This window comes from Carlito syrichta, unplaced genomic scaffold (assembly GCF_000164805.1).
Source record: "Carlito syrichta isolate Samal-C Ts95f unplaced genomic scaffold, Tarsius_syrichta-2.0.1 Scaffold313310, whole genome shotgun sequence".
Taxonomy (NCBI): domain Eukaryota; kingdom Metazoa; phylum Chordata; class Mammalia; order Primates; family Tarsiidae; genus Carlito; species Carlito syrichta.
The window spans coordinates 31,084-58,268 of NW_007257406.1; the positions used below are offsets into that span (position 1 = coordinate 31,084).

Consider the following 27,185-nt stretch of genomic DNA (forward strand, 5'->3'; position numbering starts at 1 on the left):
CTGCCTACTTTGTTTAGGCGAATTATTATGTGTCTAGGAGTTGGTCTTCTCATTTATTGTCTTGCAGGGGTTCTCTGAATCTCTTGTGCTTGAATTTTTGCATCATTGATTACATAAGGGAAGTTTTCTTGAATGATCTCATGGAAAGTTTGTTCCAGTGTGGTCTCTGTCTCTCTTTCTGCCTCAGGAAGGCCAATTACTCTTAGGTTCGGTCTCTTGAAGTAATCGCTCATCTCTTGAAGGTTTTGTTCTGTCTTTTTGAGCTTATTTTCTATGTTTTTAAGAGTTTGGGTTAGTTCTATATTTTGGTCCTCAAGCTCTGAGATTCTTTTTACTGCTTGGGTAATTCTGCTTTCTATGCTTATCAGTTTGTTATTTATTTCATTCAGAGTACTCTTTACTACTGTTACCTCAGATATCAGCTCCTTCCTAGTTTCTTCTTGTGTCTCCTCAATTCTTTTTAATCTTTCTATTAATGTCTTGATATCTAGGTTTGTAGTTTGAGACCCTTCATTCTGGGAGCTCTTCATTGTTTGCATTCCGAAGTCAGTTTTCTCAGTGTCTGCCTCCCAGGGGTCTGGGAGAGACCCGTACTCTTCTTTTGGTTTTTCTTCATTTGTGTAGATTTTTCTCTCTCTCCCCCTTTCCCTCCCCTTCTTTAATTCTGTTTTTGAGGAAAGGTGGGCTTGCTTTTGTTTCATTGCTGGAATATTTTGTTCTTCCTTATGAGGGTCTTCTGGCTTTGTTCACTTTTGAGGTTGGAATGTGGGCTGCAGACTGTACTTTTTGCAGTTTTGAGGTTTGAGGGGGAAGCTGTGGTTCAGAAGGTATATGCTGATTCTAGCATCCACGAACAGGGATATGAGCACACTGGAACCTATTTCCCTCTGCCTTATAATCTGTCCGTGTAGCAGTATGTAGTCTTAGTCCCTTAGGAACCGAGGTGGGGTTTGTTGATAGGTGGGCGGGGCAATGGATGTCTCTGCCTGGAGAATGGCCAAGGCAGATTCCCTTTTGCAGATCCGTTTCTCTCCACTTGTCTGGGTCCCCAAGCTTGGGGTCACATGCTGAGTGTCTCAGACAGGGTGGGCCCAGAGCTCCAGAGCTCCAAAGCTCCAAAGGGCAGGCGGTGAGCAGCAAGAGTGGCCCTAGGCCCCCCACAGGGTACTTCAGCCAGGAATGGGACCGGTGTCTCTGAGGGGCGGGCGCCCAGAGCCTCCCTGGGTGACCGGCGGCTTGGTGCTGGGTGAGAGATGATGTAGCCAGGGAGTGAGTTGAGACCCAAGACTCCCACGCACGTGGTGGAACAGCAGCAGCAGGGGACCGCAATATCCAGCCCTGCATGGGACCGAAGGGCCTCGGAACAGCGTGGCTGGTAGTGGGCTGGGGGATGGGGGAAGAAAAGTAAGAGTCTTTTGGGAACTCACGTTCAGAGAATCTCACAAGTCCACCTATGCCATCGCCATCTTGCCAGGAGGATCCTGAAACAGCTCTTTGTGAAGATCACCAATGACACCCACAATGACCTTCATAACCAAAACTGAATTCTCAGTCCTCATCTAATCTGACCCATCACCAGCATATTACTTAATTACTCATATTTTTTTTCACTTGGTGCTCAGGATCTCATTCTTGCTCTTGATTCTCAGCCTATTTTACTAAAAATTCCTTTCAGCCTCTTTTGCAAGTTCCTCCTCATCTTCCTGACCCTAGAGGTCAAGGTGCCCAGGATCAATCTTCAGAACTTTGTTCTAGCTACACTGATACCTCAGAAGATCTCAATTAGGACCATGACTTTAGTTATCTCTATGCTAATGATTTCTCAAAATTTTTTCTCTAGCCCAAATTCTCTCCCAAACTCCAAACTCAATTTCTCTACTTTGACGTTTTGGTGGAATCTCAACTTAATATGTCTAAAACCTAACTCTTGTTTTCCACCATCACCACCCCAACCTGCTTTTCCAAATGTTTTCTCAATCTAATTACTGGCATCTATCTTAGAGCTATTTCATCCTAGAATCCTCAGTTATCTCTCCTATGTCCAATGTATCAACATATCATTTCATCCCTTCCTTCAAAACACATCCAAAAATCTGTCAATTCTTCTTCATCCTTTCACTGCCAACCTATCCCCAGTCATCTTCATCTCTCACATTTATGAGGAGGCTTGGTCTAGAAAACCTAAAAAAGGCAATTCTCATAATCATTTTCCATTCTTTGTAGGTAAAGACTAAGTTATACCATTCTCTCAATAGATCCTTATCTCTAATAGCAGGGACAAGGTGACACAAATTGAGGCATCTTTATTTTCAAGACTAGAACACCAAGGTAGGACAGCAGTCAGTGATTCAGAGAAACAGCTGAAGCCATGACTGCAAGATATATATTCAGCTGGATCATCTATTACAGAACATAGCTAGAAACCCTTGAAGACCAGATAGACTGTACACTGAATCAAGTCAAACAGAATATTATTGTCTGGTATACATAGTTGGTGCTATGGTTAGAATATTTGTCCTCCTAAAATTCATATTCCAATTTAGTTGTCATTTTAAAAGTGCTGATAGGTGGAACCTCTAAGAGGTGATTGGGTCATGAGGCCTCTGGCCTCATGAGAGGAATTACTACTGCAATAAAAGGGTAAGTTTGACCCCCTTTCATCTCTTGGTCCTTCCTCTATGGGATGACACAGCAAGAAGGCCCTCACCAGATGCTAGCACCTAGATACTAAACTTTCCAGTCTCTACAACTATGAGTCAATACATTTCTATTCATTATAAATTACCCAGTCTGTGGTATTTTTATGGCAGCACAAAAAGGACTAAGATAGTTGTCATCTGAACATTTAGGAAACCCATAAGACATTAAATAAAATAACTGTGAGATTTTATTTAGATAATCTGATTTTGGACAAGTCACTAGACAGGATGAAATACATGATAATGAAGAAATCTTATAACTCTATAATGAATATGTTTTTTAGGAGTAAAATTACTTTAGATAGAAGATTTTTTTTTTTTAATTCTAGAATTCCTAATTCCTTAACAATGTCTAAGGCAGATTCCCTCTGAAATGTTAACATGGAGGGCCTCTCATAAAATATCCCTAATACTAATGCCGCAAAGACAGAATACAGAAATAGATAGGCCATTATCCTAATGCAGTATGATATTCCAACCAGCAAGCATATGGTAAGGGCACTAGATTTGATTCAAAAGACTTAAAGTATTATTTTTATCATTAAATGGATGGCCCAGAATCAGAAAAGCATTAAGAATTTTTATAGCTACAAAATTAGACAATTTGATGATTATTTACTAAGTACATACTATATCTTAGACACTGTACAGTTGCTGTGAAGGAAACAAATAACTACAAATAGTTTAGGTACCTATAATCTTAATTTAGAATTTAAATGAATGGAAGGTCACCTAAATATCCTGCACTTTCACTAGGCACAATGAAAATTTCCTGAAAAAGCAAATTAAGGGTGTACCTTTCAATGCTGTAGTCTTTTCTTTTTCATCTGGACCTCCCTGATGGATTTGTGCCATGTTTATCCAAATTGGCAACAAAATTAAAGAGCTCAAGGAAATAGACATCAATCTTCAGAAGACAGTCTAGAATGAATGAAAGCAATAAATTAAGCTCTACTCAAATCCTACCTACTCCGTGAGAACCTCCTAGATCCTCCCAGTAAGGATTAATCTCTCTATCCTGATTTTTCACTGCAATTTGTTGATGTCTATACTATAGTACTTCTTATTGCCAGCTTTGAATTATAGTTATTTATGGATTTACCTGGGCCAGTTCAGAGCTTACAAGCCCCAGGAACAGAGATACTGAGTTTTTGTCATCTTTGTCTCTCTCATATCACAAACAGAGTATCTTACATACACAGATACCTAATGTTTGCTGAATTGAACATAGCCAAACTTTTTATTTAGTTTTAGCTTCCCATCACTTAAGTTTTTAAAAAATATCTTCAGGTAATTCCAGAATCTTGAAATTTCTTCTAAAATAAACTGCAAGTATGTGATATTTACAATGTCAGAATGTTTTCCCGGAACACACAGACAGGCAAAGAGAGGAAAACACATAAATATATAAAGTATCTATAAATTACCTAAAGAGTAATTAAAAGTACAATTTTAAGGAACAAACCTAGCTTTTTAAAAAAAGAAAACTATGCCATCAATGTCTGGCAGCCATACTATATAAACGGCACTTCAGTAAACAACCATAGTATAAAATTATGATATTTAAAATCTAATTCTACTTTAATTTGGACAAAGGGAAAGCATTAAAGCTAACACTAGATGGTTTTTCCCTAGGTCCCCATGAACAGTAAAGCAAACCACTATTCTTAAAATTTAAAAAGAAAAAATGCAACACATACAATGGGAAAAGTTAAACTAAATTTAGTCAATTAACCCATAACTGGTAATGAAATTATATAAAAACTACATTCATACAATAATAAAACAATACTGAATATTCCTCTGATTGAGGAAAACAATGGATTTGCTGCCCATAAAGCAAATTTGTTTCCATTCAAAAATACATTTTATAATTATCTTTAAAAACAGAGACATTTCCATAATCAGCAGAGTATAGCAGAAAATGCCTTTTAAAAAATACTTAAATATTTTAAAACTATGAATGTTCCAAATGGTTATAATAAATGCTGCTCTTACCTCAGCTCGATCCCTCTGGCTCCACCAATAACTAGCCAGGAACCCTTGACAAGTTAGTTAACATCTCTGTGCCTAATTTCTCCACTTGTAAAATGGAAATGATAATTAAGCTTCTCTCATAGTGTTACAGTGAGATTAAATGTAAAACACTTAATATAGTGCCTGATCTATAATTCAGTGCTCAACATATGTTAGCCTATATTTTTTACATTGTTATAAATGAATCGTAGCTTCACCACTTCATAATAGCTTTGTGGCAAGCCACTATTCCAAATTTTCAGTTTTCTCATTTATGAAATGTATCTCATGTCTCATATAATAGTGGTTGAGAATTAAATATTCTAGATGATGTGTAAAGCCTTTATTATTAAAACTAGCGGTCTTATTGCTTCTCAGTGGTATATGATTCTCTAAAAGAAATAACTAGAATATGAGATGACTTTTAATTTCTATCAAAATCATTTTCACTTAGCATGAAAGTAACTTATTTTTCTTCTGTGAATATGTAATTCAAAACTCTATAAATTCTACATGAAACAAAATTTGATACATCCTAATATAATATATTAATATTAGGATATATAAGAAACATACCCTAATCCACAGGGTAGGCAATGTGCAAGACTCTGGGGCTGCAATAGTGAGCAGAACAAACAGGATCACTGCCCCAATAGCGGCTTACTTTGCAGCTGCCAAATCAAACTGCCAAGCATTATAAACAAAACATATCAGAGCTAAACTGATAATTATAGCGCTATCATAGCAAAGAAATATTTGTAAGGACTATCAATTTACATTCAGGAATTAGTCTGATCTGCCAATTCCCACAAGTTTGTGCACAAATTTCACCAGAAACTTATTATACATCATCCAGTACCAGAAATTAAAGAGAAAAATGTTCATGATGAGAGACTCTATATAGCACCCTTTGTTAAGAATTCCACAGTAAATTCACTATCTACAGGTGATTTCCTCCATTTTTTACTCTATTCCTATGCTAATTCAACATTTCATTTTTTTAAAAAAATTCAATAGCTTCAGGGCTACAAGTGTTTTTTTGTTTACATGGATGAATTGTACAGCGATAAAGTCTGGGTTTTTGTACATGTCACCCAAATAGTATACACTGTACCTGAAAGAACATCTAAATATAAACTACTAAGTTACCTTTGGCCACAAATTACCTGATGCCTAAATTGTACAATTTGTACAATTATTTCATTGTGTCTCCTTTAACTAAAGTAAAACTATAAATATATTTTTATACTAGAGTCATTTCCATTCATATTTTTAAAATCACTTTCAAGATTCCCAAGATTAAATACCAATTAATAATCATTATTCTTATTCTATATGAGGCAACTTAAAAATTCATACAGCAATTTGCTGGAGTGATGACATATATAAGTTAAGAGACTACTAATTACTATACATGAACCTAAACCTTATAGCAGCAGATGCAAAGCAGGTAAGCATGAAGCAAAAGCAATTTGTCTGTTGCTCTCTTATATACTGTGTTAGATTTTTACCCTCTTGAGTTATTTTCTATGGCTGTGGCACAGCTGGTAAAGCTAAATCAGGAACATTATAAATTCTCAATTTAGTTTTGCTAATAAAAATTCAGAGTTATAACCTGCATGACCACAGATAAACACTACTGAAAATGCAGCCAGCAAGCTGTTTGGTACATTTGATATATATTAATACGTGCACTCGACATAGTTTATTTGGCATTATCTGATGGAGGTTAGGTTATAGGGAATAAAGTGGCAGAAGGCTTTTTCCTGATGTGAATTGGGACACAGTTGACATGTTGTATACTTCATGATAACCACTGCTGTTTAAATATGGTTCTCTAGAAATGGTTACAGTCCAAACTAGATTCAAAACATCTCAGTTTGTGATTTCATTCTGTGAACTACACAAAGCAATTATCATATCTTCTTCCTTTCTATAATTCCAACAGAGAATCTACTATGTATAAATAAAGCTATAAATAACTTATCATGTGTAATCTTTATCCAGTCAGCATTTCAAAACATGAAACAGTAGAATATTTCTTATTTTCCCTGTTTGCTGAAAATATGACATGTGCACTTATAAAATGTTCAGAAAGATACACAGAAGAGTTATTTTTCTATGTGTTTGTTTTTAGGCAAGTATTAAACACGAACTAGATATAGGTGATATTGCAACAAAAGCCCCTTCCACCTGAAAGTACAAAACACAGTCACAGAACAAGTAAAATTGGGTTAATTCTCTGAGGCTCTGGAGACTGGTCTGGTTCTAGGCTGGCCTCAAAGAATCTATGCTCACTAGTCAGATTCTGGAAATCAAGTTCAAAATAGCCTACTTGCAATTGAAATTACAGTAAATGAAATCAGTACAAAAAATTTATAAGGAACCAGAGACTCATCCAAATGATAGTTAAAATACCCATGTTGCTCACCAGCAAAGGTTAATTCATAATAACACTAGAAAGCATATAATTATAATTCTAAGGCTCCATTGATAAGAATGTATGTTGTTGGGGACAGGAGTGTACTGATAGACATGGGCACTGGGAGAGAGGCTGGAGAGTGAAGGCATTAGGCTGGAGCAGACACAGAAGAAAAGGCCCAGGGTAATACAAGCCCCTGATGTATAGAAAATGGTGGTGTTTATACTGAATGCAACCATGTTTGGATCAAGGTTGAGCTCAAACTAGGAATACCTTGTGTTCTAATCTAAGACTATCTAAAATAATTCCTTAGTTTCCCAAGCAACATGATACAGTAGGTTTGGAGTAAAAAATTTAGGTTTTTATTTTCAGATCTACCACCTAGTAGCTAACTGACTTTTAGAAAGTCAAAATTTCTCTAACCTAAGTAATAGGAATAATAATGAAAATAAGAGTAGTTACCTTTACAGAGCTATTATGAAGAGTGCATGAAAGAATGTAAAACATTTTACAAACTATAAATTTCCTTACAAACACTTTTAATCTATATAAAAACAGAAATAACTGGGTTCCCCAATTAATCTGCACTCAAACTCCCAAAAGGGTAACAAAATCAGTCCAATTGACAGGAATAAAAAACTTTTTATATGCATCACTTAGATGTATTCTATGAAGAAATAATAAGGCCCCATAATAAATATCTGCTAACTTGGGTTTCTATGACTATATTGAAAATAATCATAATAGAACTTAATATTGATATAATTTATTACCTTACATTCCTTTAAAACCTTATTAAACTAGATGCTTGGTCAATGATCACATATGTGAGGTTCCACTTTCATTTAGATTAAAATTTTGCCCAAAGAAGAACACTATTCCACCTATCTTTTAAATGCGCACATTGGCCATGAGGTCCCCAACTCCCTTCATTCCCATTTTCTGATTAGGTCACTACCACAACTGGCAGGGTAGGGAGAGTTGATATACCTGCATTTCACAGAGATGAGGCATCTTGGGCTTTGAGAAGCTGAGTAAACATGGCTAAGGCATCCCAGGTGGTAAGGGGTGGTTAGGATTCTAACCCTGTTCTTCTAACTCCTTATTATGAATGAGCTTCTTCTACTCTACCATACTCATAGAGTCAAAGTACGCAACTTTATTAGAAAAATAATTCTAGTTTCTTTATTCTGCAGACAGTTCATACAAATGCATAGTAATTTCTATTATTCAGAAGCATTAGCTTTGAAGTCGGGCAAGTTGAACTTGGTTATCTATAGACTAAAGCTATCCATCAAAATTGCCTCAGTGTATTTAGTTTGCTATTCAGAATTAACAGTGATAAAAACTACTTCCTATCACTCCTCACAATACAATCAGGCATCTAAAAATGGGGGGAAGGGGCAGAGGTAAAAGTTAACAAATATCAAACAAACAGATTTTAAAAGAAAATAACATTGTACTACTGTGTTTTTTTTTAACAGGTTCCAAAATTGACAATCATCTGGTTAGGTTTCACATTGTTTTCTGGCTAGCAAAAGACAAAAACTCAATAAGGCAAGTAGAGAAAACCTTAGAATATCTGCATGACAACACTAAAACTGAAGTTAAGAAATTAAATGACAGTTCAGACAATTCTCAATTTTGAAATCTGTCAAAAGAAAAAAATTTTAAGTAGTTTTTTAAATGAAATTTTGACAATATGCAGCAGAAATGGCAGAGCTATGACCAAGGACAAAGTAATTCTCAAAAAGACTATACACACAAAATTTTAGAAAAAGAAAGATGTCAGACAAACAGTAGTCTCTTTTATATGGGTCAAATATAAATGTCATATAAACTCGTTAAGAGGCTCTAATTCTACAGTAAACATAAACAATATTTAACAATAAAACACAATATTATAAATGTACATAATTCCAGGCCAAATTAAATAAATAGAAAATATCTTCAGAAGATTTCCAAATAGTCAATTTCATGAAATAGCAGTAAAAATATATTTGTAAAGTCAGCATGAAATTTTCTTAACCCATAAACATGCTTACTAGCATCTCTGCTAAACTTGGTGAACTCAAAGATCAATGTAGATTTTAAAATATAATATGCATGTGCCACCAAAGTGAACCATCCAGATGCCCTCTTACAGGGAAACTGTAGCTCAGCTTCAGGAAGCACAGTCAGCAAACTGCCTTCAGCTGTCTACCCCTTCAGAGCTGGCCTCAGGTGCAGAATGCTGCCTCCCTCTAGGTCATGCCTGTCCCTTGATGACCCTAAATTAGTGACTAACCCAAGTGGGACTATGAAGACCCAGCCATTTCAGCCTGATTCAGGATAACCTTGATAGGCAATATTTGCTCCAGAGTTCACTGCCAGTTCGGTCAAGGTTTTGCCAGACCTCCATGTAAATTCAGCTTATCCCTCTGACCAATCCTGTTTTCCTTCTTCCTTTCACAAGTGCTGACTTCTAATAAACATTTTATACCCCAAATTCTGTCTCAGCATCAGCTTCTGAAAAAACCAAGCTGTGCCAATGTACCTTTCTAAATGTTGTTCTGAATATTAAACAAAAAGTTTCTGATAAGAGACCAGATGTATCTAGAATATATAAAGAACTCTTACAACTCAACAGAAAAAGACAAATAACCCAGTTAAAAAATAGGCAAAGATATAAATATATATTTCTCTAAAGAAAATATACAAATGGCCAAAAACCACGAGAAGATGCTCAACATTATGTCATTATGAAAATGCAAATCAAAACTGCAGTGAGATACCAATTCCCACTAACTAGCATGGCTGTAAAAAAAAAAGGAAAAACAAGTGTTTGTGAGAAGGTGGAGAAAGTAGATGCCTCACATATAGCTAGTGGGAATGTAAACTGATGCAGCCATCTTAGAAAATAGTTGGACTATTCCTCAAAATATCAAACATAGCATTACCATATGACCCAGCAATTCTACTTCTGGGTCTATAACAAAGAAAAATGAAAACATATGTTCACATCAAAACTTATACACTAATATTCACAGAAGCAATAATCACAACTGCCAACAAGTAGAAACAGCCTTAGTGTCCATAAACTAACGAATAGATCAATAAAATGTGGTGTAGCCATACACTAGTATATTATTTGTTAATTAAAAGGACTGAAGTACTGGTACATGCTACAGCATAAATGACTTTGAAAACATGTGCTAAAGGGATAAAGTCAACTACAACCCCCGCTCCGCCCCCACATATCACATGATTCCATTTATATGAAATGTCCAGAATAGGTAAAATCATAGAAACACAAAGTAAATTAATGGTCTTCAGAGGTGTTGGAAGGGGTGGCTGTAAATGGGCATGTGGTGTTTTTTGGTGTTTTGAGGTGATGATTTCCATAGTCTAAGGGATACAGTTGTATTGGGATAGTGTCCCTCACTGTGAAGTATATGGCTCTCTCCATTTCTTCTTCTCTACAGCAATAATCCCCAACAGTCCAGGCATGGTCTCAAAAAGAAAAGCGGTTTGACCATCTCACTCACCAGTCACTCTTCTCTTTACCTTCCATAAAACAGGAGTGAGAAACAGACTTCAGGCAGAATCATTTAAAGAACTCTCTTTTAATGTTCCTATCATTTCTCCCATCAGTCAGGCAGTTTAGGTATTTGGGATAAACATATTATTTCCTAGGTGTCAAAGATGAACATGATGTAAAGGTTTTTGTAAATTACCCACACCTAGTTTGTCCTAGATTTTCCCATTGCGGGTTCGCAGAAACATTAGTCACAACTGCCAACAAAGTAAAAACAAACTAAATGTCTATCAACTAATGAATGTATAAACAAAATGTGGTATATCCATATGCTAGTATATGATTTGTTAATTAAAGGGAATGAAGTATTGGTACATGTTACAGCATAAATGACTTTGAAAACAATTATGTGCTAAGCGAATAAAATCAATTACAAAAAAAAAATACATATTGCATGATTCCATTTATATGAAATGTCCAGAATTGTTCTCTTTCAATGATAATTTGCCTCCCTTATCCATCACTCTCTCCTGCATACATCTGCCAATGAGAATATGGTCAGAAGCGTTGATTCACTTTGGTTATGATTGAGTTAATACCACCTAACACATACCACCTAATAGCACCCACTGTCACCCAATTTCAAACAAGGATTGAAATTTGGTAATAACTTTATTATAATTATTATTTTGATTATCATTATCACAACTGATCCTAGACATTGTACCAACTTACTTCAAAGTTAGAGTTCCATTATTTACTACAGAAAAGAAAAATGAAGAAAAACTTGAGCACATAGTCAAGTAATTGAATAAGCCTAGTAAGCCATACAAATAACACAAGCAATAAAGTTTGATGGTATAGTTAAGGTTTGTGCAGATCACAATTGCATTGCAAACAAGGCATTGAAGTACCACTCATATCCACTAGCTGCTGAAAATGTACTCATTGATTATTTAAGGAGAAAATTTCAGTGAAGTCTAACTTTACTTAAATATATTAACAATTAAGAATGTTGTTTAAGTGCCTTCAGAATAGTTTTTTTTTTTTTTTTTTTTTGCTTCTAGCATTTCAAGTTTGTACCGTATTTAAACAATGTTCACATTCTGGGACCAACAGGGTATGAACTCAGAGAAACTTTGAGAGGCCCCATATTGCTATGATATCTGATCATAAAAAAAGAGAAAGAATTAGAAATGTGAAATTTCAAGTCACCTTTTTAAACTACTGAAGTAGTTACAAAGGTTATTTACTATATTCAAAAAACAATACACACAATTCACACCTTGCCTAAATTAACAAAGGATTTGAAGCAAGAAAATTCTCTTATTCTAAAACCAGTCAAATAGCTTTAAATTTTCCTGTCTTTTACAAAATATTATTTTCTCATGAAAGATTATCATTGCTTAGCCACATCATCAATTACTGGAAATAAATTTGGTGACACTGAAATTGCTAACACAAAAACACTTTGTTGAATATTAGTCATTTATGTTATTGTACCTAAGGTTAAGTACGGTATGCCAAATAGCTTTCATTTATTGTCTACATAAGCATAAAATGATAACATCCCTTCCTATGATTGTGAGAATAAAGAATTTTACAACTAGACATCCACTTCCAACATTATAGCAACTCCCTAAAGGAATACTACTACATTATAGCAACTCCCTAAAGGAATAAATAAACCCTAGGAAGACTATACAAAATATTAGAATATCTATAAATTCCACTTACCAAATTAACATAAAGAAAATCATAACTTCAATATCTGCAGGAAAAGTATATGTATTTTTGGAAGAATCACAGAAAACACGAAGTAAAACAGAATGTCCTTAATCTGATAAAAAAGGTTTAAAAGCAAACAAACAAAAATTACCACTTATAACAAAATTATTCTTAATGATAAAATATTAAAAACAGTCTTTTTAAAAATAGGAACCAGAAGAGAATGCCCATCATTACCACTTTACTATTATCAAATCTGTTCAAAGTTTGTTGGACATTCTACTCAGTGCAATAACACATGAAAAATAAACACATTTAAGAATTTTTAAAAGGAAAATAAAGTTATTATTTTCAAATAATATATCTATAATAACAATAAAGCAAAAAGAATCAAGAAACAAGGTCCTCTAGAATTTAAAAAAAAAACAAGAATATTTATGTTATTAGGAGTAAAAAGAATTCAACAAGATGACTTGCCATAGGATTTATATATAAAAAGTCAACTATATTTATAAATACCAGCAACAATCTGTTTTAAAGCATAATTACAAAGAAAAAAAACATAATTTATAAAGGTAAAAAACAAAAACCTACATGGTTAGACTAAATTTAAGAAAAAGCATATTAAATCTGTATTCAGAAAATAATATTTTTGAAAGTCATTAAAGAAGACTTAAATACTTAAAGAAGAGATATACCACATTCATGGATAGAAAGACTCAATATTATGATGATATCAATTTTCTCAAAATGATATGTGGATTCACTGCAATACCATTCAGACCCAAAAGATTTTGTTCACAGAACTTGAAAAATGATTCCAAAGGTTATATGGAAGAAGAATGACCATAAATAGATACGACACTCCTAAAGAAGAATATGATAGGAAGATTTGCCTTACCAGGTTTCACAGTAAGAAAGTATACCATTAATATTGGAACAATTCAAGAAATAGAATACTACAAAACAGAGCCACATAACACAGCCATGAGACAGAGATGACACCTGAATCTTACCATTAAAGAAAAAAGGGATTTTTTTTTTTTTGACAATTGGGACAACTGGTTAGCTGCATCATAATAAAATAAAAAATAAATACCTACCTCATTCCATACATAAAACCAATTTAAAATGAATTAAGGGCATAAATGTTAAAAGCAACTTTAAACTTCTTAGGTAAAATATACAGGAAACTACTATTTTGATGTTGAAATAGGGAATACAACCCAATGAGACAGTGTTCCCATAAGATTTTAATGAAGTTGAAAAATTCTTACCACCTAATGACATCATTGCTGTCATACATTATAGCATGACACATTACTTGTGTGTGTGGTGATGCTGATGTAAACACACCTACCATACTGCCAGTAATATAAAAAAGTACAGTTTAGCACATACAATGATTAAAGTACAAAATGCCTAATAATGAAAATAAACAACTGTTACAGGTTTTTGTATTTACTAAACTATACTTTTTGTGTAAAGTATACTACTTCTATTTTTTTTTTTTAAAGTTAACTATAAAACAGCTTCAGGCAAGTAGGTCCTTCAGGAGGTATTCCAGAAGAAGACATTTATCATAGGAGATGACAGTTCCATGCATGTTTCTGTCCCTGAAAACATTCCAGAAACACAAGATGGGGAAGTGGAAGACAGTAATATTGATGATCCCAATCCTGTGTAGGGCTAGTCTAACATGTGTGTTTCTGTCTTAACTTTTATTTTTTTATTTATTTTTATTTGCTTTTTTACTTTATCCCTCCTGACTTTTTCTTAGTTTCTAACAAAAAAGATTAAAACATTAAAATGTATTAAAACAGAAAATAGCTCAGAATAAAATTATAAGGAAAAACACGCGTACAGCTGAATAATGTGCTTGTGTTTTAAGCTAAGTGTTACAAGAGTCAAAAATTTTAAAAATTGAAATGTTGATTAAATAAAAATTACAGTATTGGTAATTTATTATTGAAGAAAGAAAAATATTTCTTAATAAACTTAGTGTATTCTAAGTATACAGTGCTTATAAGTCTGCCGTAGTATACAATAATGTCCTAGGGCCTTCATTCACATTTACTCACCACTCACTCATGACTCATCCAGAGCAACTTCCAGTCCTGCAAGCACCTTTCATGGTAAGTGCCCTATCAGGTGTTTCCATTTTTTATCTTTTTAAGATTTTTACTGTACCTGCTATATGTTTAGAGATATAAATACTGATCATTGTGTTACAACTGCCTACAATATTCAGTACAGTAACAAGTTGTACAGCTTTACAGCCAAGGAGTAACAGGATATACTGTATAGCCTGGTTGTGCAGTAGGCTATACCCTCCAGGTTTACGTAAGTACACTCTGGGATGTTCACACATGAAATTGCCTAACAATGCATTTCTCAGAAGACATCCCTACCATTAAGTGACACATGACTATGCTATAATTTTAGTAGCATCGCATTTTATAATTTGTTCTTTGGGGCATTTTTCTGCAGGCATAAATAATATTGACAGCCCAGTTCCATCTACTTAGTCAGAAAGCTGGGGGTCCTGCTGGTGAGTAAACCCTAGCAGACAGAAGCAGATGTAAGAAAAAGGATATATGGGTATTGAGTAAACTTCAGGGCAACTGTACATCAATAAAATATTATGTTACTAAAACCCAATTGATTCCTTGCCTGTTTTAAAACAGAGCTAATATTTTGAATAAAAATTTACTACCTCAGAAGTTTTTACATCAGCTATTACAAAAGACAAACTATAAATATTTTTAATACATGAATTAAAAAAGAATATCCTACAATCTTATAATAAAAGATTTTAAAATACAACTATACACTTCTAAAACTGTCAATCATCATTTATGTACTTTGCTCGGTATACTTCCACTAGGAAATATAATGAGCAAAATTAGCCTCTGAAAATATACAAGTAAATAAATTTTTGTAAATGCTGGGATATGGGTAAGTTATAAGCAACTTGTAAATGAAACATGAAGGCTAAGAATTCAATTCAGAATAATCTGTTCCCTTGGCTGCTAAAGGGATGGGTTGATCTAGTTACAAAAGAATATTTCCCATAGATGGTTATCTGCCAGTCTTTCAACATGTTGCAAAACTGGGCTTCAATTCTGAGAGAAAAAGAATAATTTTCCTTGTTTTTCTAAAATAAGGTGAAAAAGGAAAATGCTGTAACAGCAGCCACTGGAGGGAGGACTTGATGTTAGAATGAGAATAAAACAAGCATAAAACATTTTATCTGGTGCTTTGTCTGAACATAACATTTTGTTAAACTCATTTCTATTTGTTTAAATGACAAATGTTGAAAATACTGCTTTTTCTGCATAAGAGCTAAACTCCCTTTCACTGAAAAACAGATGTTGATTCAACTGTCCTTTATTGGTACACAAATCAGCAGTAAGAAAATGCCTGGACTGGCAAAGAATTAGCACTAGTATATAGACTAAGTATATATTTAAAGGCATATACTTGATTTTAAATAAGTCTATATTTTGTTTATTTGAAATATCAATCACTAATTTTGCTGGAAGACTCTCAGGCGCTACTTGTCCCTAAATAACTACCTAAAATCTGACTATAGGTAAATTGGGACAGTTTTCCTAAAACCTGTAGCATTGTTCTTGATGTGATTAAAGGGTTTTGCTTTGTTTTTACTAAAAATATTTATATATTTTAATAATTATGGATTTAAAACTAGTTTTACACATACACATACACACACATTGTAGGGATCCCAAAGTAAATTGCAAGCCTCCAGCACTTGCCTTTTGCAGATCACTAAGTATAAGAACGTATTCTTTAAAGCAAGTTTAAATAGAGATTCCAAACGTAAAGTGATAGAATTGGAAGGGCATAGAAGTGAGCTCTTTCACAATTCTGGTTTCTATTGTAATAGTAGTTATATACTATACAATTGAACCTCTGTTTGTGCAAAGTCCTAAAACAATTACAAACATAGCAACATCCCTTCCTCTTCTTTTAAAATGATTCTTTACACCAACAATATTTTGGAGCTGACTTCTTAAACCTCAAGAACCCCGCTGTGATTTAATCAGTGAAACATCAAAACTTTTAGTCCTGAATAAGAACAATTCAGAAGAAAAAGCAAGAACCAAAATGTAGAGAAAACTCTGAAATAAATTTACTGGAGAAGCAGAAAAATTAATCTGACAAGCAATCCAATTGAGTAGGGAACACTAAGAATTTTTTAAAATGGAACAATAACAAAAGATATGGAAAGAATGTAATTCAGTTATGCTAAAAGAAAATTTTAACAGTAGTTGATTAAAATATGCTACATCAAATACAATAAGTTGTTCATATTTTATTTTTATTTACTATAGAGATGGGTTCTCCCTTTGTTGCCTAGCTTCAAACTCCTGGCTTCAAGTGATCCTCCCGCCTTACCTCCCAAAGTGCTAGGATTACAGGTGTGAGCCACTGTGCTCAATCTTAGTTATTTATATTTTATATGCATACTCAAATTCACTATTTTAGCACTACTATGGTATAATTTTTAATTTTAAAAAATCCTATAAAGTAGTGGCCCTTAATTAATACATTTTAATTGTCAGATCTACCTAACACTCATAACAAATAGCTTCCTAATTCTGTAGATGAACAAATGTCATATTTCAAGGCTGAAATTAACTACAACATGATAAATGCCCATTGCTTTAAAGATCATGCTGCAATTCCAATCAGGTCAATATATTTAGAATAAAAAATCTAGCTGGGCTATGAAAATTATATTTTATGATTATAGTCTAATACTCTCTAAAGAACAAACTATTTTGTTTTCAGAGTAATCTTTTTTTTTAATCTTTTTTACTAAAATATATTACTTCATTTTGCTACTTTTTTTTCTGTGTCATTCATTCTAAAAATCACTGTTCAACTTAAAGATAAAGTTTAAGAGCTTCAAGACATGAAAATTTCTACTCTCAAATATTTCTCATTCACTAATCACCATGCCGGAAATATTTTCCTCAAACTATGTGTTTCCCTATGTACTTTCTGGAATTTAGCTCTTAGTATAGTATATTATGGTCTGCTATGTACAGACCACAACACCTCTGAGAGGATAGAGACTATCTTACTCATTTGACACCTCATATATATTATGTACTCATATTTATTTAAGTCAGGTTTAAATAAAATAATCAAAGCATACAAAAACTAGTAATATAACCAAGAAATGGAAAAAGAGTAATTCATGCAAAAATGAGTTCCCACTTCATTTTTAAGCCACATTTATACATTTTTTGTAAACAAAGAATACTAAATGATTCTATTTCAAATGAGGCCAATTAGGTAATTCAGGTTAATTACTTGAATAATAAAATTTGATAATCTTAGAGGATAAGGTGGGGCTTAGATAATACTTATACTTAATGTCTTACCCAAAAGGAAGAAATACACAGTGTATTAGATCATACTGTCAGGACCTCATTCAAAAGGAAGCAATACACACTAAAAACAATAGCCACAAGAAAACACAGTATCACTTCATTATTAGTTGGGTTAGTGCCTAACAAAATAGTTTAGAGCTTTGGTAAAGCTGGCTTGAAAAGTGGCGTTAGCTTGAAGGATGTCTGCTACTCTGCTGTCGAATATTAGAATTTATATCTTCTATCTAACTTTATGCTTGAACCCATTAAACAAACTATTTTCATCCTAACCTCATCCACACATCCTTCCCAGTCTCTGGTTATCTATTATTCTACTCTCTACCACCACAAGATTAATTTGTTTAGTTTCCACACATGAGTGAAAACAGTTTAGCTTCCACCCATGAGTGAAAGACATTTGCCTTTTTGTGCCTAGTTTATTTCATCTAACAAAAAAATGTCCTCTGGTTCTATCCATATTGTTGCAATTGACAGGATTTCTTTTTCTTTTTTGTGTGTGGCTGAATAGTATTCCATTGTGTATGTATACCACATTTTTTCTTTATCCATTCATCAGCTGATGGACACTTAGGGTGATTCCATATCTTGGCTATTTTGAATAGTGCTCCAATAAACATGTGCATGCAAGTATTCTTTTGATATACAGATTTCCTTTCCTTGGGATAAATACCCAAGACTGGGATTGCTGATCAGATGGCAGCTCTATTTTCAGCTTTATGAGAAATCTCCATAATGTTTCCCATAGTGGCTTTTCTCCACATCCTTGATAGCTTCTGTTATTTTTTTGTCTTTTTAATAATAGCCATTCTAACTGGGGTGAAAGGATTTGATTTTGATTTCATTGCGGTTTTGAATTGCATTTCCCTGACAATTAGTGATCTTCAGGATATTTTCATTTACCCACTGGCCATTTGAATGTCTTCTCTTGAGAAATAACTATTCATATCCTTTGCTCACCTTTTAATGGAATTATTGGTTTGCTTGGGTTTTTTTACTGCCAATTTATAAATTCAACACAATCCCAATTAGAATAACAATCTATTTTGTTGACATTGGTAAGTTAATTCTAAAATGTATACAGAAACACAAAAGACCTACAATAACCAAGGCAATTTCATTACAGAACAAAATAGAAGATATTCTTTACCTAATTTCAAGACTTAACCATAAAGATACAGCAATCAAAACAGGTAGAAAGATAGCCATATACATCAATGAAACGGAATAGTGTCTAAAAATAGACCAACAAATATAATGTACATTGATTTCTGACCAAGGTGCAAAGCTCTTCAACAGAAGGAAAGTCTTTTCAATAATAATGCTAATTGATATGAATATATATATGGAAGAACATAAAAATCAATGCTTACCTCACATCAGATACAAAAATTAACTCAAAATGTATGACAGACCTAAATGTAATATCCAAAACTATATAATATTTAGAACAAAATCATAGGAGAAAATCTTTGCAAGCTTGAAATAGGCAAAGGTTTCTCAGCCAGAACAATAACAGCAAAAAAATTCACAAATCATAAAAGAAACACAGTTGATAAGTTTTGTTTTAATTAAATTAAAAGCATTTGCTCTTCAAAATATAACATTAAGGAAATGAAAGCAAAGCCACAGACTAAAAGAAAATATGTGAAATATTTATATCAGAAAAAAATACTTGTACTCAGATTATATAAAGATTTTTACAACTCAATAACAGGACAGACAACTCAATTTTAAAATAAGCAAAATATTTGAACAACTCTTTCTCTTAAAAAAATACATAAAAATGATAAATAAGAAATGTCATGAGGAAATATTTTGGGGAGATGGGAATATTCATTATCTTAATTGTGATAACAGTTTCATATGTGCAGTTGATTATATTTCAATTATACCTCAATAAAAGTGTAACAAATAAAAGTTAGAAGACTTTTAAAGTATTAAAAAGTAGTATCTGACATGATTTATTCTCTTTTGCTAAAATTATTACATGTTATGATAGTACCCATTCCATAGAGAATGACATATCATATGGGTAGAAAAAAATGAGAAAGATATAAACTACTACTTGAAAAGGGATTATTTATTACATTTCAGCCAAACCTCATTATTTATTCCAAGAAAGATTAGCAAATACAAAAATAATCTAAATATCACAAGTATTTGGCTTTGAGTGTAATTGTTACTGCTATTAAAGAATTCATAAGGCTGAAAACTAGAAAAATAGCTCTAAATATTGAATCTTCAATTAGTCATATACTTTCTAAATACACTAGAAATAATTAGATTTCTAATGTTACCACCCTAGTCAATTGAACAATATTTACACACATGAAGCGAGCAAAAAAAATCTTAAGCTGATCTTCAGCAAGTATCTAATAATTTCCATAGATTTAGAATATATACAGACACGGAATTTCACAAGCCTTAATAAGCTCTATTACCGATGATCTTTATTGAATCAGTGGAACCAGCCTCCAATTTGTTACCATTCGTTTATTAAGTCACTTAATATAAATATATCAAGTGTCTCAAACACATCAGATTCTTGTGTGACAGAAGTGCTACCAAAAGGTGGTAGAGCATATGGTTAAAACAACTGACTCTGGAGTCGGAATGCCTGTGCTTAAATTTTAACCCTGTCACTTATTCAATGTATTACCTAGGGCAAGTTACCTTACCTTTTTGGTAGCTGTAAAATGTTAACTCAGCAGGCTTGGGGTGTTCAACCCCTACACAACCCAAAGGAAAGACTGGTCCTTGACTGGTGCTTGACTGGCCTTGGGAGATAACCTATAAACCTTGGAATTTCATGCCTGATAAAAGTGTCTTTGTATAACTGAAATACTGGGCCATGTACATAGTACATATTAACAATGTGATTTATAGTGAACACTTGTTTTTATTCATTGGGGTACTAAGACATGCTGTATCAGTTTGATATCAGAGGGGGCTGGAAATGAGTAGTACAGGCCAGTTACGTGGACATTCCTTGCCCATGTGACTGACGTCAAATAAAAACCCTGAACACCAAAGCTCAGGGAAGCTTTCCTGATTGGCAACAATTTTCACATATTGTCACACACAGTTGCTGGGAGAATGAAGTATTTTCAATATCACTCTATTCTGAGAGGACAACTGAAAGCTAGTGCCTTGTCCCTCCTGAACTCTGTCCTAAGCAACATTTTCCCTTTTCTGATTTCTAATCTGTATCCTTTAACTAGAATAAACCATAACCATTAATGTAATAGATTTTCTTAATTCTGTGTGTTCTTCCAGCAAATCAGTCAATCTAAGGCAGTCTTCCTCAAGACTCAACAGAGTGAATTTGCTTCCACATCTGAAAAATGCCTAGTTACAGGACAGCTGTGGGGATCAAGTGAATTATATATGCCTACTGCTTAGAACAGTACCCAGTATATAATGTTTGCTGCTTCTCATGCTGCTACAAAAACAAGAGGTCCCAAACATTCAATAGCTTGGTCTAGTGATAGAAGACATTAAATATTTAAATTGTAAGTGCTAAAAAATTATGCATAGTTTATCAAAGGAACACAAACAAAAACTTATTTATCTTCAACACCGTTGTCTTCATTTAGGTCCCCACCATCTTTTATCTCTTAACTGGACTACAGGAGTAACCTTGTAACAGTATAATCCTTGTGGAATCATGACATCACCATGACCATTATCATCACTGCCAGATTCAACCTGATATTCCTGCAACCTGATTCCACACTCTTAGATCCATATGTTCCCCTGCTTTCTGTAGATATAAACGGACAAAAAATCATCTAATTATTTTAATGCGTACTACACCCCTCCCAGTTGACACTTTTCAACATCACTTTCTGAGGCCAGTCTGAGTTCCAGTCCAATTATAGGTCCAGAAGTAGAGGAAGGTGGTTAGAATAAGAAAAGGTGAAGATTAGCAGTTCTTTGTAAGGCAACTACCTCAGAGAAGGCCATCATTTAGATCAATAGAGACCAACATCCTTAGAAGTAGAAGGGCTGCTTCTACTGGCAAAATAATTTAAACAGAATTTAGATTCAAGGTGTGTAAGTTCACCAGAATCTGTCCATACATATCTATCCTGGTTGTCAAGGTACCAATCCTTCTTGAAAGGTGGGGAATTCAATTTGTGCTATAATTCAGTGACTAAGAAGATCTACTTTCTGGAAATGTCAGAAATAAGGGTTTCATTCAGGGTAGCAATAAATAAAAATGTTGTTACCTGGAAATAAGGTGCAGTTTGAGAATCAAGTGGGGAGATCTAAGAAAAGTGTTACAGAAAGCATAAAACACCCTAAGCAACCTATTAATAGAAGCTACATGGTCTTTTAATAAGGCTGTGGATGAGAACTCGCAAAAAAGTGAAGTAAATGCTATTGAAAACTGGAGAAAGGAAGATCCTTCTTACGTAGAAGCAGAAAGTTTAGCAACATTGTCCCATGAATCTATATGAAAATTATAAAATTTACCTAATAAAGTAGTAAAGCTATTCCCAACCACATGTTGAATGTGCCACCTGAGTTTGTTTTAGTTTAGTTTGGGTTTTTTGTTTTTGTTTTTGTTTGATTTGGAGTTTTTTGTTTTTGTTTTGTTTTTGCTACTTACAATAAAAGTAAATGATAGATAAGCTCATCAAAGTTTGTTAAACAAAATGGAGTCAAGATTTTCCCCCAAAACACAGTCACAAGTATGAGATAAGCTGCAGATTGAGAAAAAATATTTGCAAAACACATATGTGATAAAGGGCTATTATCCAAAAATATGCAAAGTACTCTTAAAACTGAACAATAAGAAACAATTCTATTTTTAAAAAAGGCCTGAATGGAGACTTCACCAAAAAGCTGCCTAACATTATACATCATGAAGGAACTACAAATTAAAACAACAATATCATTACACATCTACTAGAATGGACAAAATCCAAAACAATGACAACAAATCTTGACGAAGATGTGGAATAGCAATAACCCTTTCATTGCTGGTAGAAAGGCAAAATGGTACAGTCACTTTGGAAGACAGTGTGGTAGTTTCTTACAAAATTAAATATACTTTTACCATATGATCTAGAAATCATGCACCTTGATATTTACCCAAAGGAACTGAAAACTCATGTCCACATGAAAATCTGCACATGAATGTTTATAGTAATTTTTTTCATAATGCCAAAATTTTGAATCAACCAAGATGTCCTTCAGCGGGTGTATGGTTAAAATAAACTATAATCCATTCAGATAATGAAATACTATTCAGTGCTGAAAAGAAATGTATTATCAAGCCATGAAGAAATCTTAAACACACTTTGTTAAGGGGAAAAAACTGCCTTAGTCAGTTTTATGTTGCTGTAACAGAATACCACAGACTGAGTAATTTACCAAAAAAAGAAGCTTATTTGGTTTATGATTCTGGGGGTTGGACAGTCCAAGAAGCAAGATTTTGACATCTGATGGGCTTCAGGTATGGGCCTTGTACTGCTCCATAACATGGCAGAAAAGTAGAAAAACAAGCAAGCACATGTGAAAGAGATCAAACATGAGAGGCAAATTCACTGTATAACAATCCACTCTCAGGAGAACTAAACCATTCCCATGAAAACTAATCCAGTCTCATGAGAGCAAGATCTTATTTGCTAGAGCACCAAGTCACCCATGAGGGCAGAGCACCCATGGCTTAAAACTCTCTTAAAAGTCCCAGCTCTTCATATTATTACATTAGGAATTAAGTTTCAACATGAGTTTAGGAGGGGACAGGCCTTCAAACCATAGCAGAAGAAGCCAAGCTAAAAAGGTTACATGCCCTTGGTGCTTTAGTGAAAGCAGCCCACTAGTCCCAGAAGTACAGCGTTGTCATCTTTCCATTTCAGGGGTTGTGATAAAGGCCTGAGAAAAACATTTATCTTTACCATTTTACCTGTGTATAAAATTTTAGATCTGGCCGGGCTGGGTGGCTCAGCCTGTAATCCCAACAGTTTGGGAGGCTGAGGAAAGTGGATTGCCTGAGCTTGCGGGTTCGAAACCCGCCCGGGCAACTTGGCGAGACCTTGTCTCTACAATAAATCAAAAACCAGCCGGGCATGGTAGTGCGCACCTGTAGTTCCGGCTACTTGGAAGGCTGAGGCAGAAGGATCATCGGAGCACAGTGGGTCGTGCCACTGCACTCCAGTCTGGGCAACAGAGTGAGACTCCAACTCAAAAAAAAAAGAAATTAGTTCTTTGGGTGTCTGAAATCCCAATGTTTTTTATCACTTTTTAATTTGCATTTATTTTTCTTCCACACTTGTTCTCTGGACACTGGGGGACAAGTGCTGGAATGGGTGAGAGAGGAACGAGGTGGCCTTCCCGCTGATGGGGGCTTGGTCTCCATCCTTCCTCTTTTCCCTACCTGCATCTCCCCATTTTGGTTTGCTCTCCAGATAACCTGTGTTAAGGGGAATTGAAATCCATAGGCCAGAGCACTTTTTATTTATTTAATTATGCTGCTCAATAGAACTTGATTGTAAATAAATTTTTTAAAAAAGAAATCTGTTATGTACTTTTCAAAAAACATACTATATACTATACATACTATATATGATTCCAACTACATGATTATTCTAGAAAAGGTAAAGCTACAGAAATGGTCAAAAGATTAGTGGTTGCTAGGGATATGGGGGAGAAGACATGAATAGGTGGGGAACAGAGAACTACAGGCCAGTGAAACTATTCTGTATGATACTATGATGATGAATACATGTAATTACACATTTGTCAAAATCGTTAGATTATACAACACTAAGAGTGAATTCAGTGTGAACTATGGACTCTGGGTGCTAATGATGTGCCAATATACAATGTACTCTGGTGCAGGATGTTGATAGTGGAGAAGACTGTGCCTGTGTAGGGGCAGGAGTATATGAAAACTCTCTGTACTGTCTGGGAAGCAAAAAGTGTTTTTTTTAAAAAAGTCTATTAAAAAAAATTATCCCCAGGAGGCAAATGATGCTAAAATAAGAAATGTCTTTAAGTAAAGAACAAATCCAGGGCATTGCCAAGAAAACATGGTCCAAAGATGAAGCTGAATGTATAACTCTAAAATCTTTAGTTAAAACTCAAAAACATTGAAGTGGGTGCTTCAGAATACTAGTCAGACAAACAACTTTCTTTCTTTTTTTTTTTGTTAAGAGACGTGGTCTCCCTATGTTGCCCTGGCTGGTCTCCAATTCCTAGCCTCAAGCAATCCTCTTGTCCCAGCATCACAAAGTGCTGGGATAACAGGCATGAGTCACCATGCCTAACCCTAAAGGAGAGAGTAAAGTATGCCTTACTGATTGCTATGGTCTGAATATTCATGTCCCTCCAAAATTCATGTGTTAAAACCTAATATTCAAAGTTTTAGTACTTGGAGGGAGGTGATTAGATCATGAGGGCAGAATCCTCACAAATAGGACTAGTGCTCTTATAAAAGAGGACTGTGGGAGCTTACCCCCTCTTCTGCCATTTGAGAACACAACAAGATGGTGCCACCTATGAGGAATGGGTCCTCATCAGACAACAAATCTGCTGGTGCCTTGATCTTGGACTTCCCAGCCTCCAGAATTGTGAGCAATAAACTTCTGTTGTTTATAAATTAATCAATCTTAGCCATCTTGTTATAGCAGCACAAATGGACTAAGACACTAATTTTCTCAAACAATAGTGCTTCTAGGAAGCTTAAGTACATTGCCCATCAGCCTTCTTAGTAGAAGCCCAAAGTATAAAAGGATTTATTTCAAAGAAATGCGGAGGACTGACTTTTTCTAAAGGAATGTGTCATGATAGAATTCACATAACATATACAAAGTTTATAAAAGATTAATACATCTTTTTATTTCATATTTAAATGATATTTAAATATTTATTTGATATTTCAATGTTTATTTGACATTTAAATTTATTTGATTTTTATTTTATTTTCATTTAATTTTATTTTTTGAGTTGGAGTCTCCCTCGCATCCAGGCTGGAGTGCAGTGGCACACTCAAGGCCACCTGCTGGGTTCAGGCGATCCTTCCAACTTAGCCTTCCAAGTAGCCGGAACAACAGGTACGTGCTACCACGCTCAGCTAATATTTTGATTTTATTATAGAGATAAGGCCTTGCCAAGTTGCCCAGGCTTGTCTCGAACCTGTGGGCTTAGGCAATCCTCTCACCTCAGCCTCCCAAAGTGCTGGGATTACAGGCTTAAGCCACAGCACCTGGCATTTGATTTTTAAATGATAATATAAATTAAAAGAAGAGAGATCTTTGGACCCCAAACTTTTACTGTCAGAAAGCCGGCTGAGAAAACTACTCGCCTAACAAACACTTGCTATCTCTCATAAACAAAGAAAAAGGTAAAAACAAGAGTGCAGAAGGTAAAGCTGAGAACCACACAGAATAATGCCCAGGCTTGAGACCTAGTCAAGAAATTTCCAATATTGCCTACCTGGATTTCAGAATTGCTATGAACCAGTGACACGTTTATGCACATTTTCCTTAGTTTGAAACAAAAGTGTCCATAGCAGCATTTTGCTTTCTTAAGTTCTGTATTTGTCTATTTTGCATATATTAATCACAGGGTCAATTATATTAGCTATATTTTCTTGTTTTTCTGTATTCTTGATGCTCTGATATTTGGGAGCCTTACAGACCATGGGAAACCTCAGTAAAGGTCATGGCCCTAAGGACTGTGCATGTTTTGATAAAAATAATGATACATGTTTCTTCTCAAGAAAAAATATTCAGAATAAATAAGGTTGTTTTAAATAGTTGATTTGCAATGATGAAACAGAAATGTCTAGTTTCTTAGCAGTCCTTGTAGTATTCCTAATGTAGATAACAGTTTCACCATTACCATCACTCATTGTTTCAAAATAACTTATTACCTCTAAGCATTAATGCTCTAATCAAACCACCTGTCAAATACATTAACATAAACTGATTTAACATATTGGCCACCTAGAAAAAAGTGGAAAAGACCCTATAAGAATAGGATACAGATAAAAAATGCTTTGATGCTAGATGAAAGAGGCCTATATAGCCTCTAGTGAAGCCAACTTTGTCGGGTCCTAGAACTAAACCTAGCCATCCTGTTTAAAGTTCAGACCAGAGTACAGGCCAAATCCTATCACCAGACCCTACTGCCACTTTGACAGCAGCTTACTGGGAGTCACAGGAGAACAGTGAGGAAAAGAATCTAATTTAGTAGAATCTAATTCTCTACTCAGAGTAAGAGAATCTACACTGAATGCCAAATTCCAATCACTATACGTACCCAGAAAGAAAATTGTTTTTAAAAAATACAATATAGCCAGAAAGAGGCAAAAACAAACAGTACCTGAAGTTTACATAATACAGGAATCAAACATTTGAATG

At 34.3% G+C, this 27,185-nt stretch overlaps 1 protein-coding gene across 1 annotated transcript in view; it reads right to left on the bottom strand.

Moving 5' to 3' along the window:
- The window catches only part of LOC103272821 (protein FAM172A-like), a 65,056-nt gene that overhangs the window by 27,282 nt on the left and 10,589 nt on the right, over positions 1–27,185 (bottom strand). The window contains exon 2 of the mRNA XM_008070288.2: positions 3,497–3,620. Coding sequence (XP_008068479.1) covers positions 3,497–3,602 — 106 coding nt within the window. The 5' untranslated portion in view covers positions 3,603–3,620. The remainder of the gene's footprint in view (positions 1–3,496; positions 3,621–27,185) is intronic.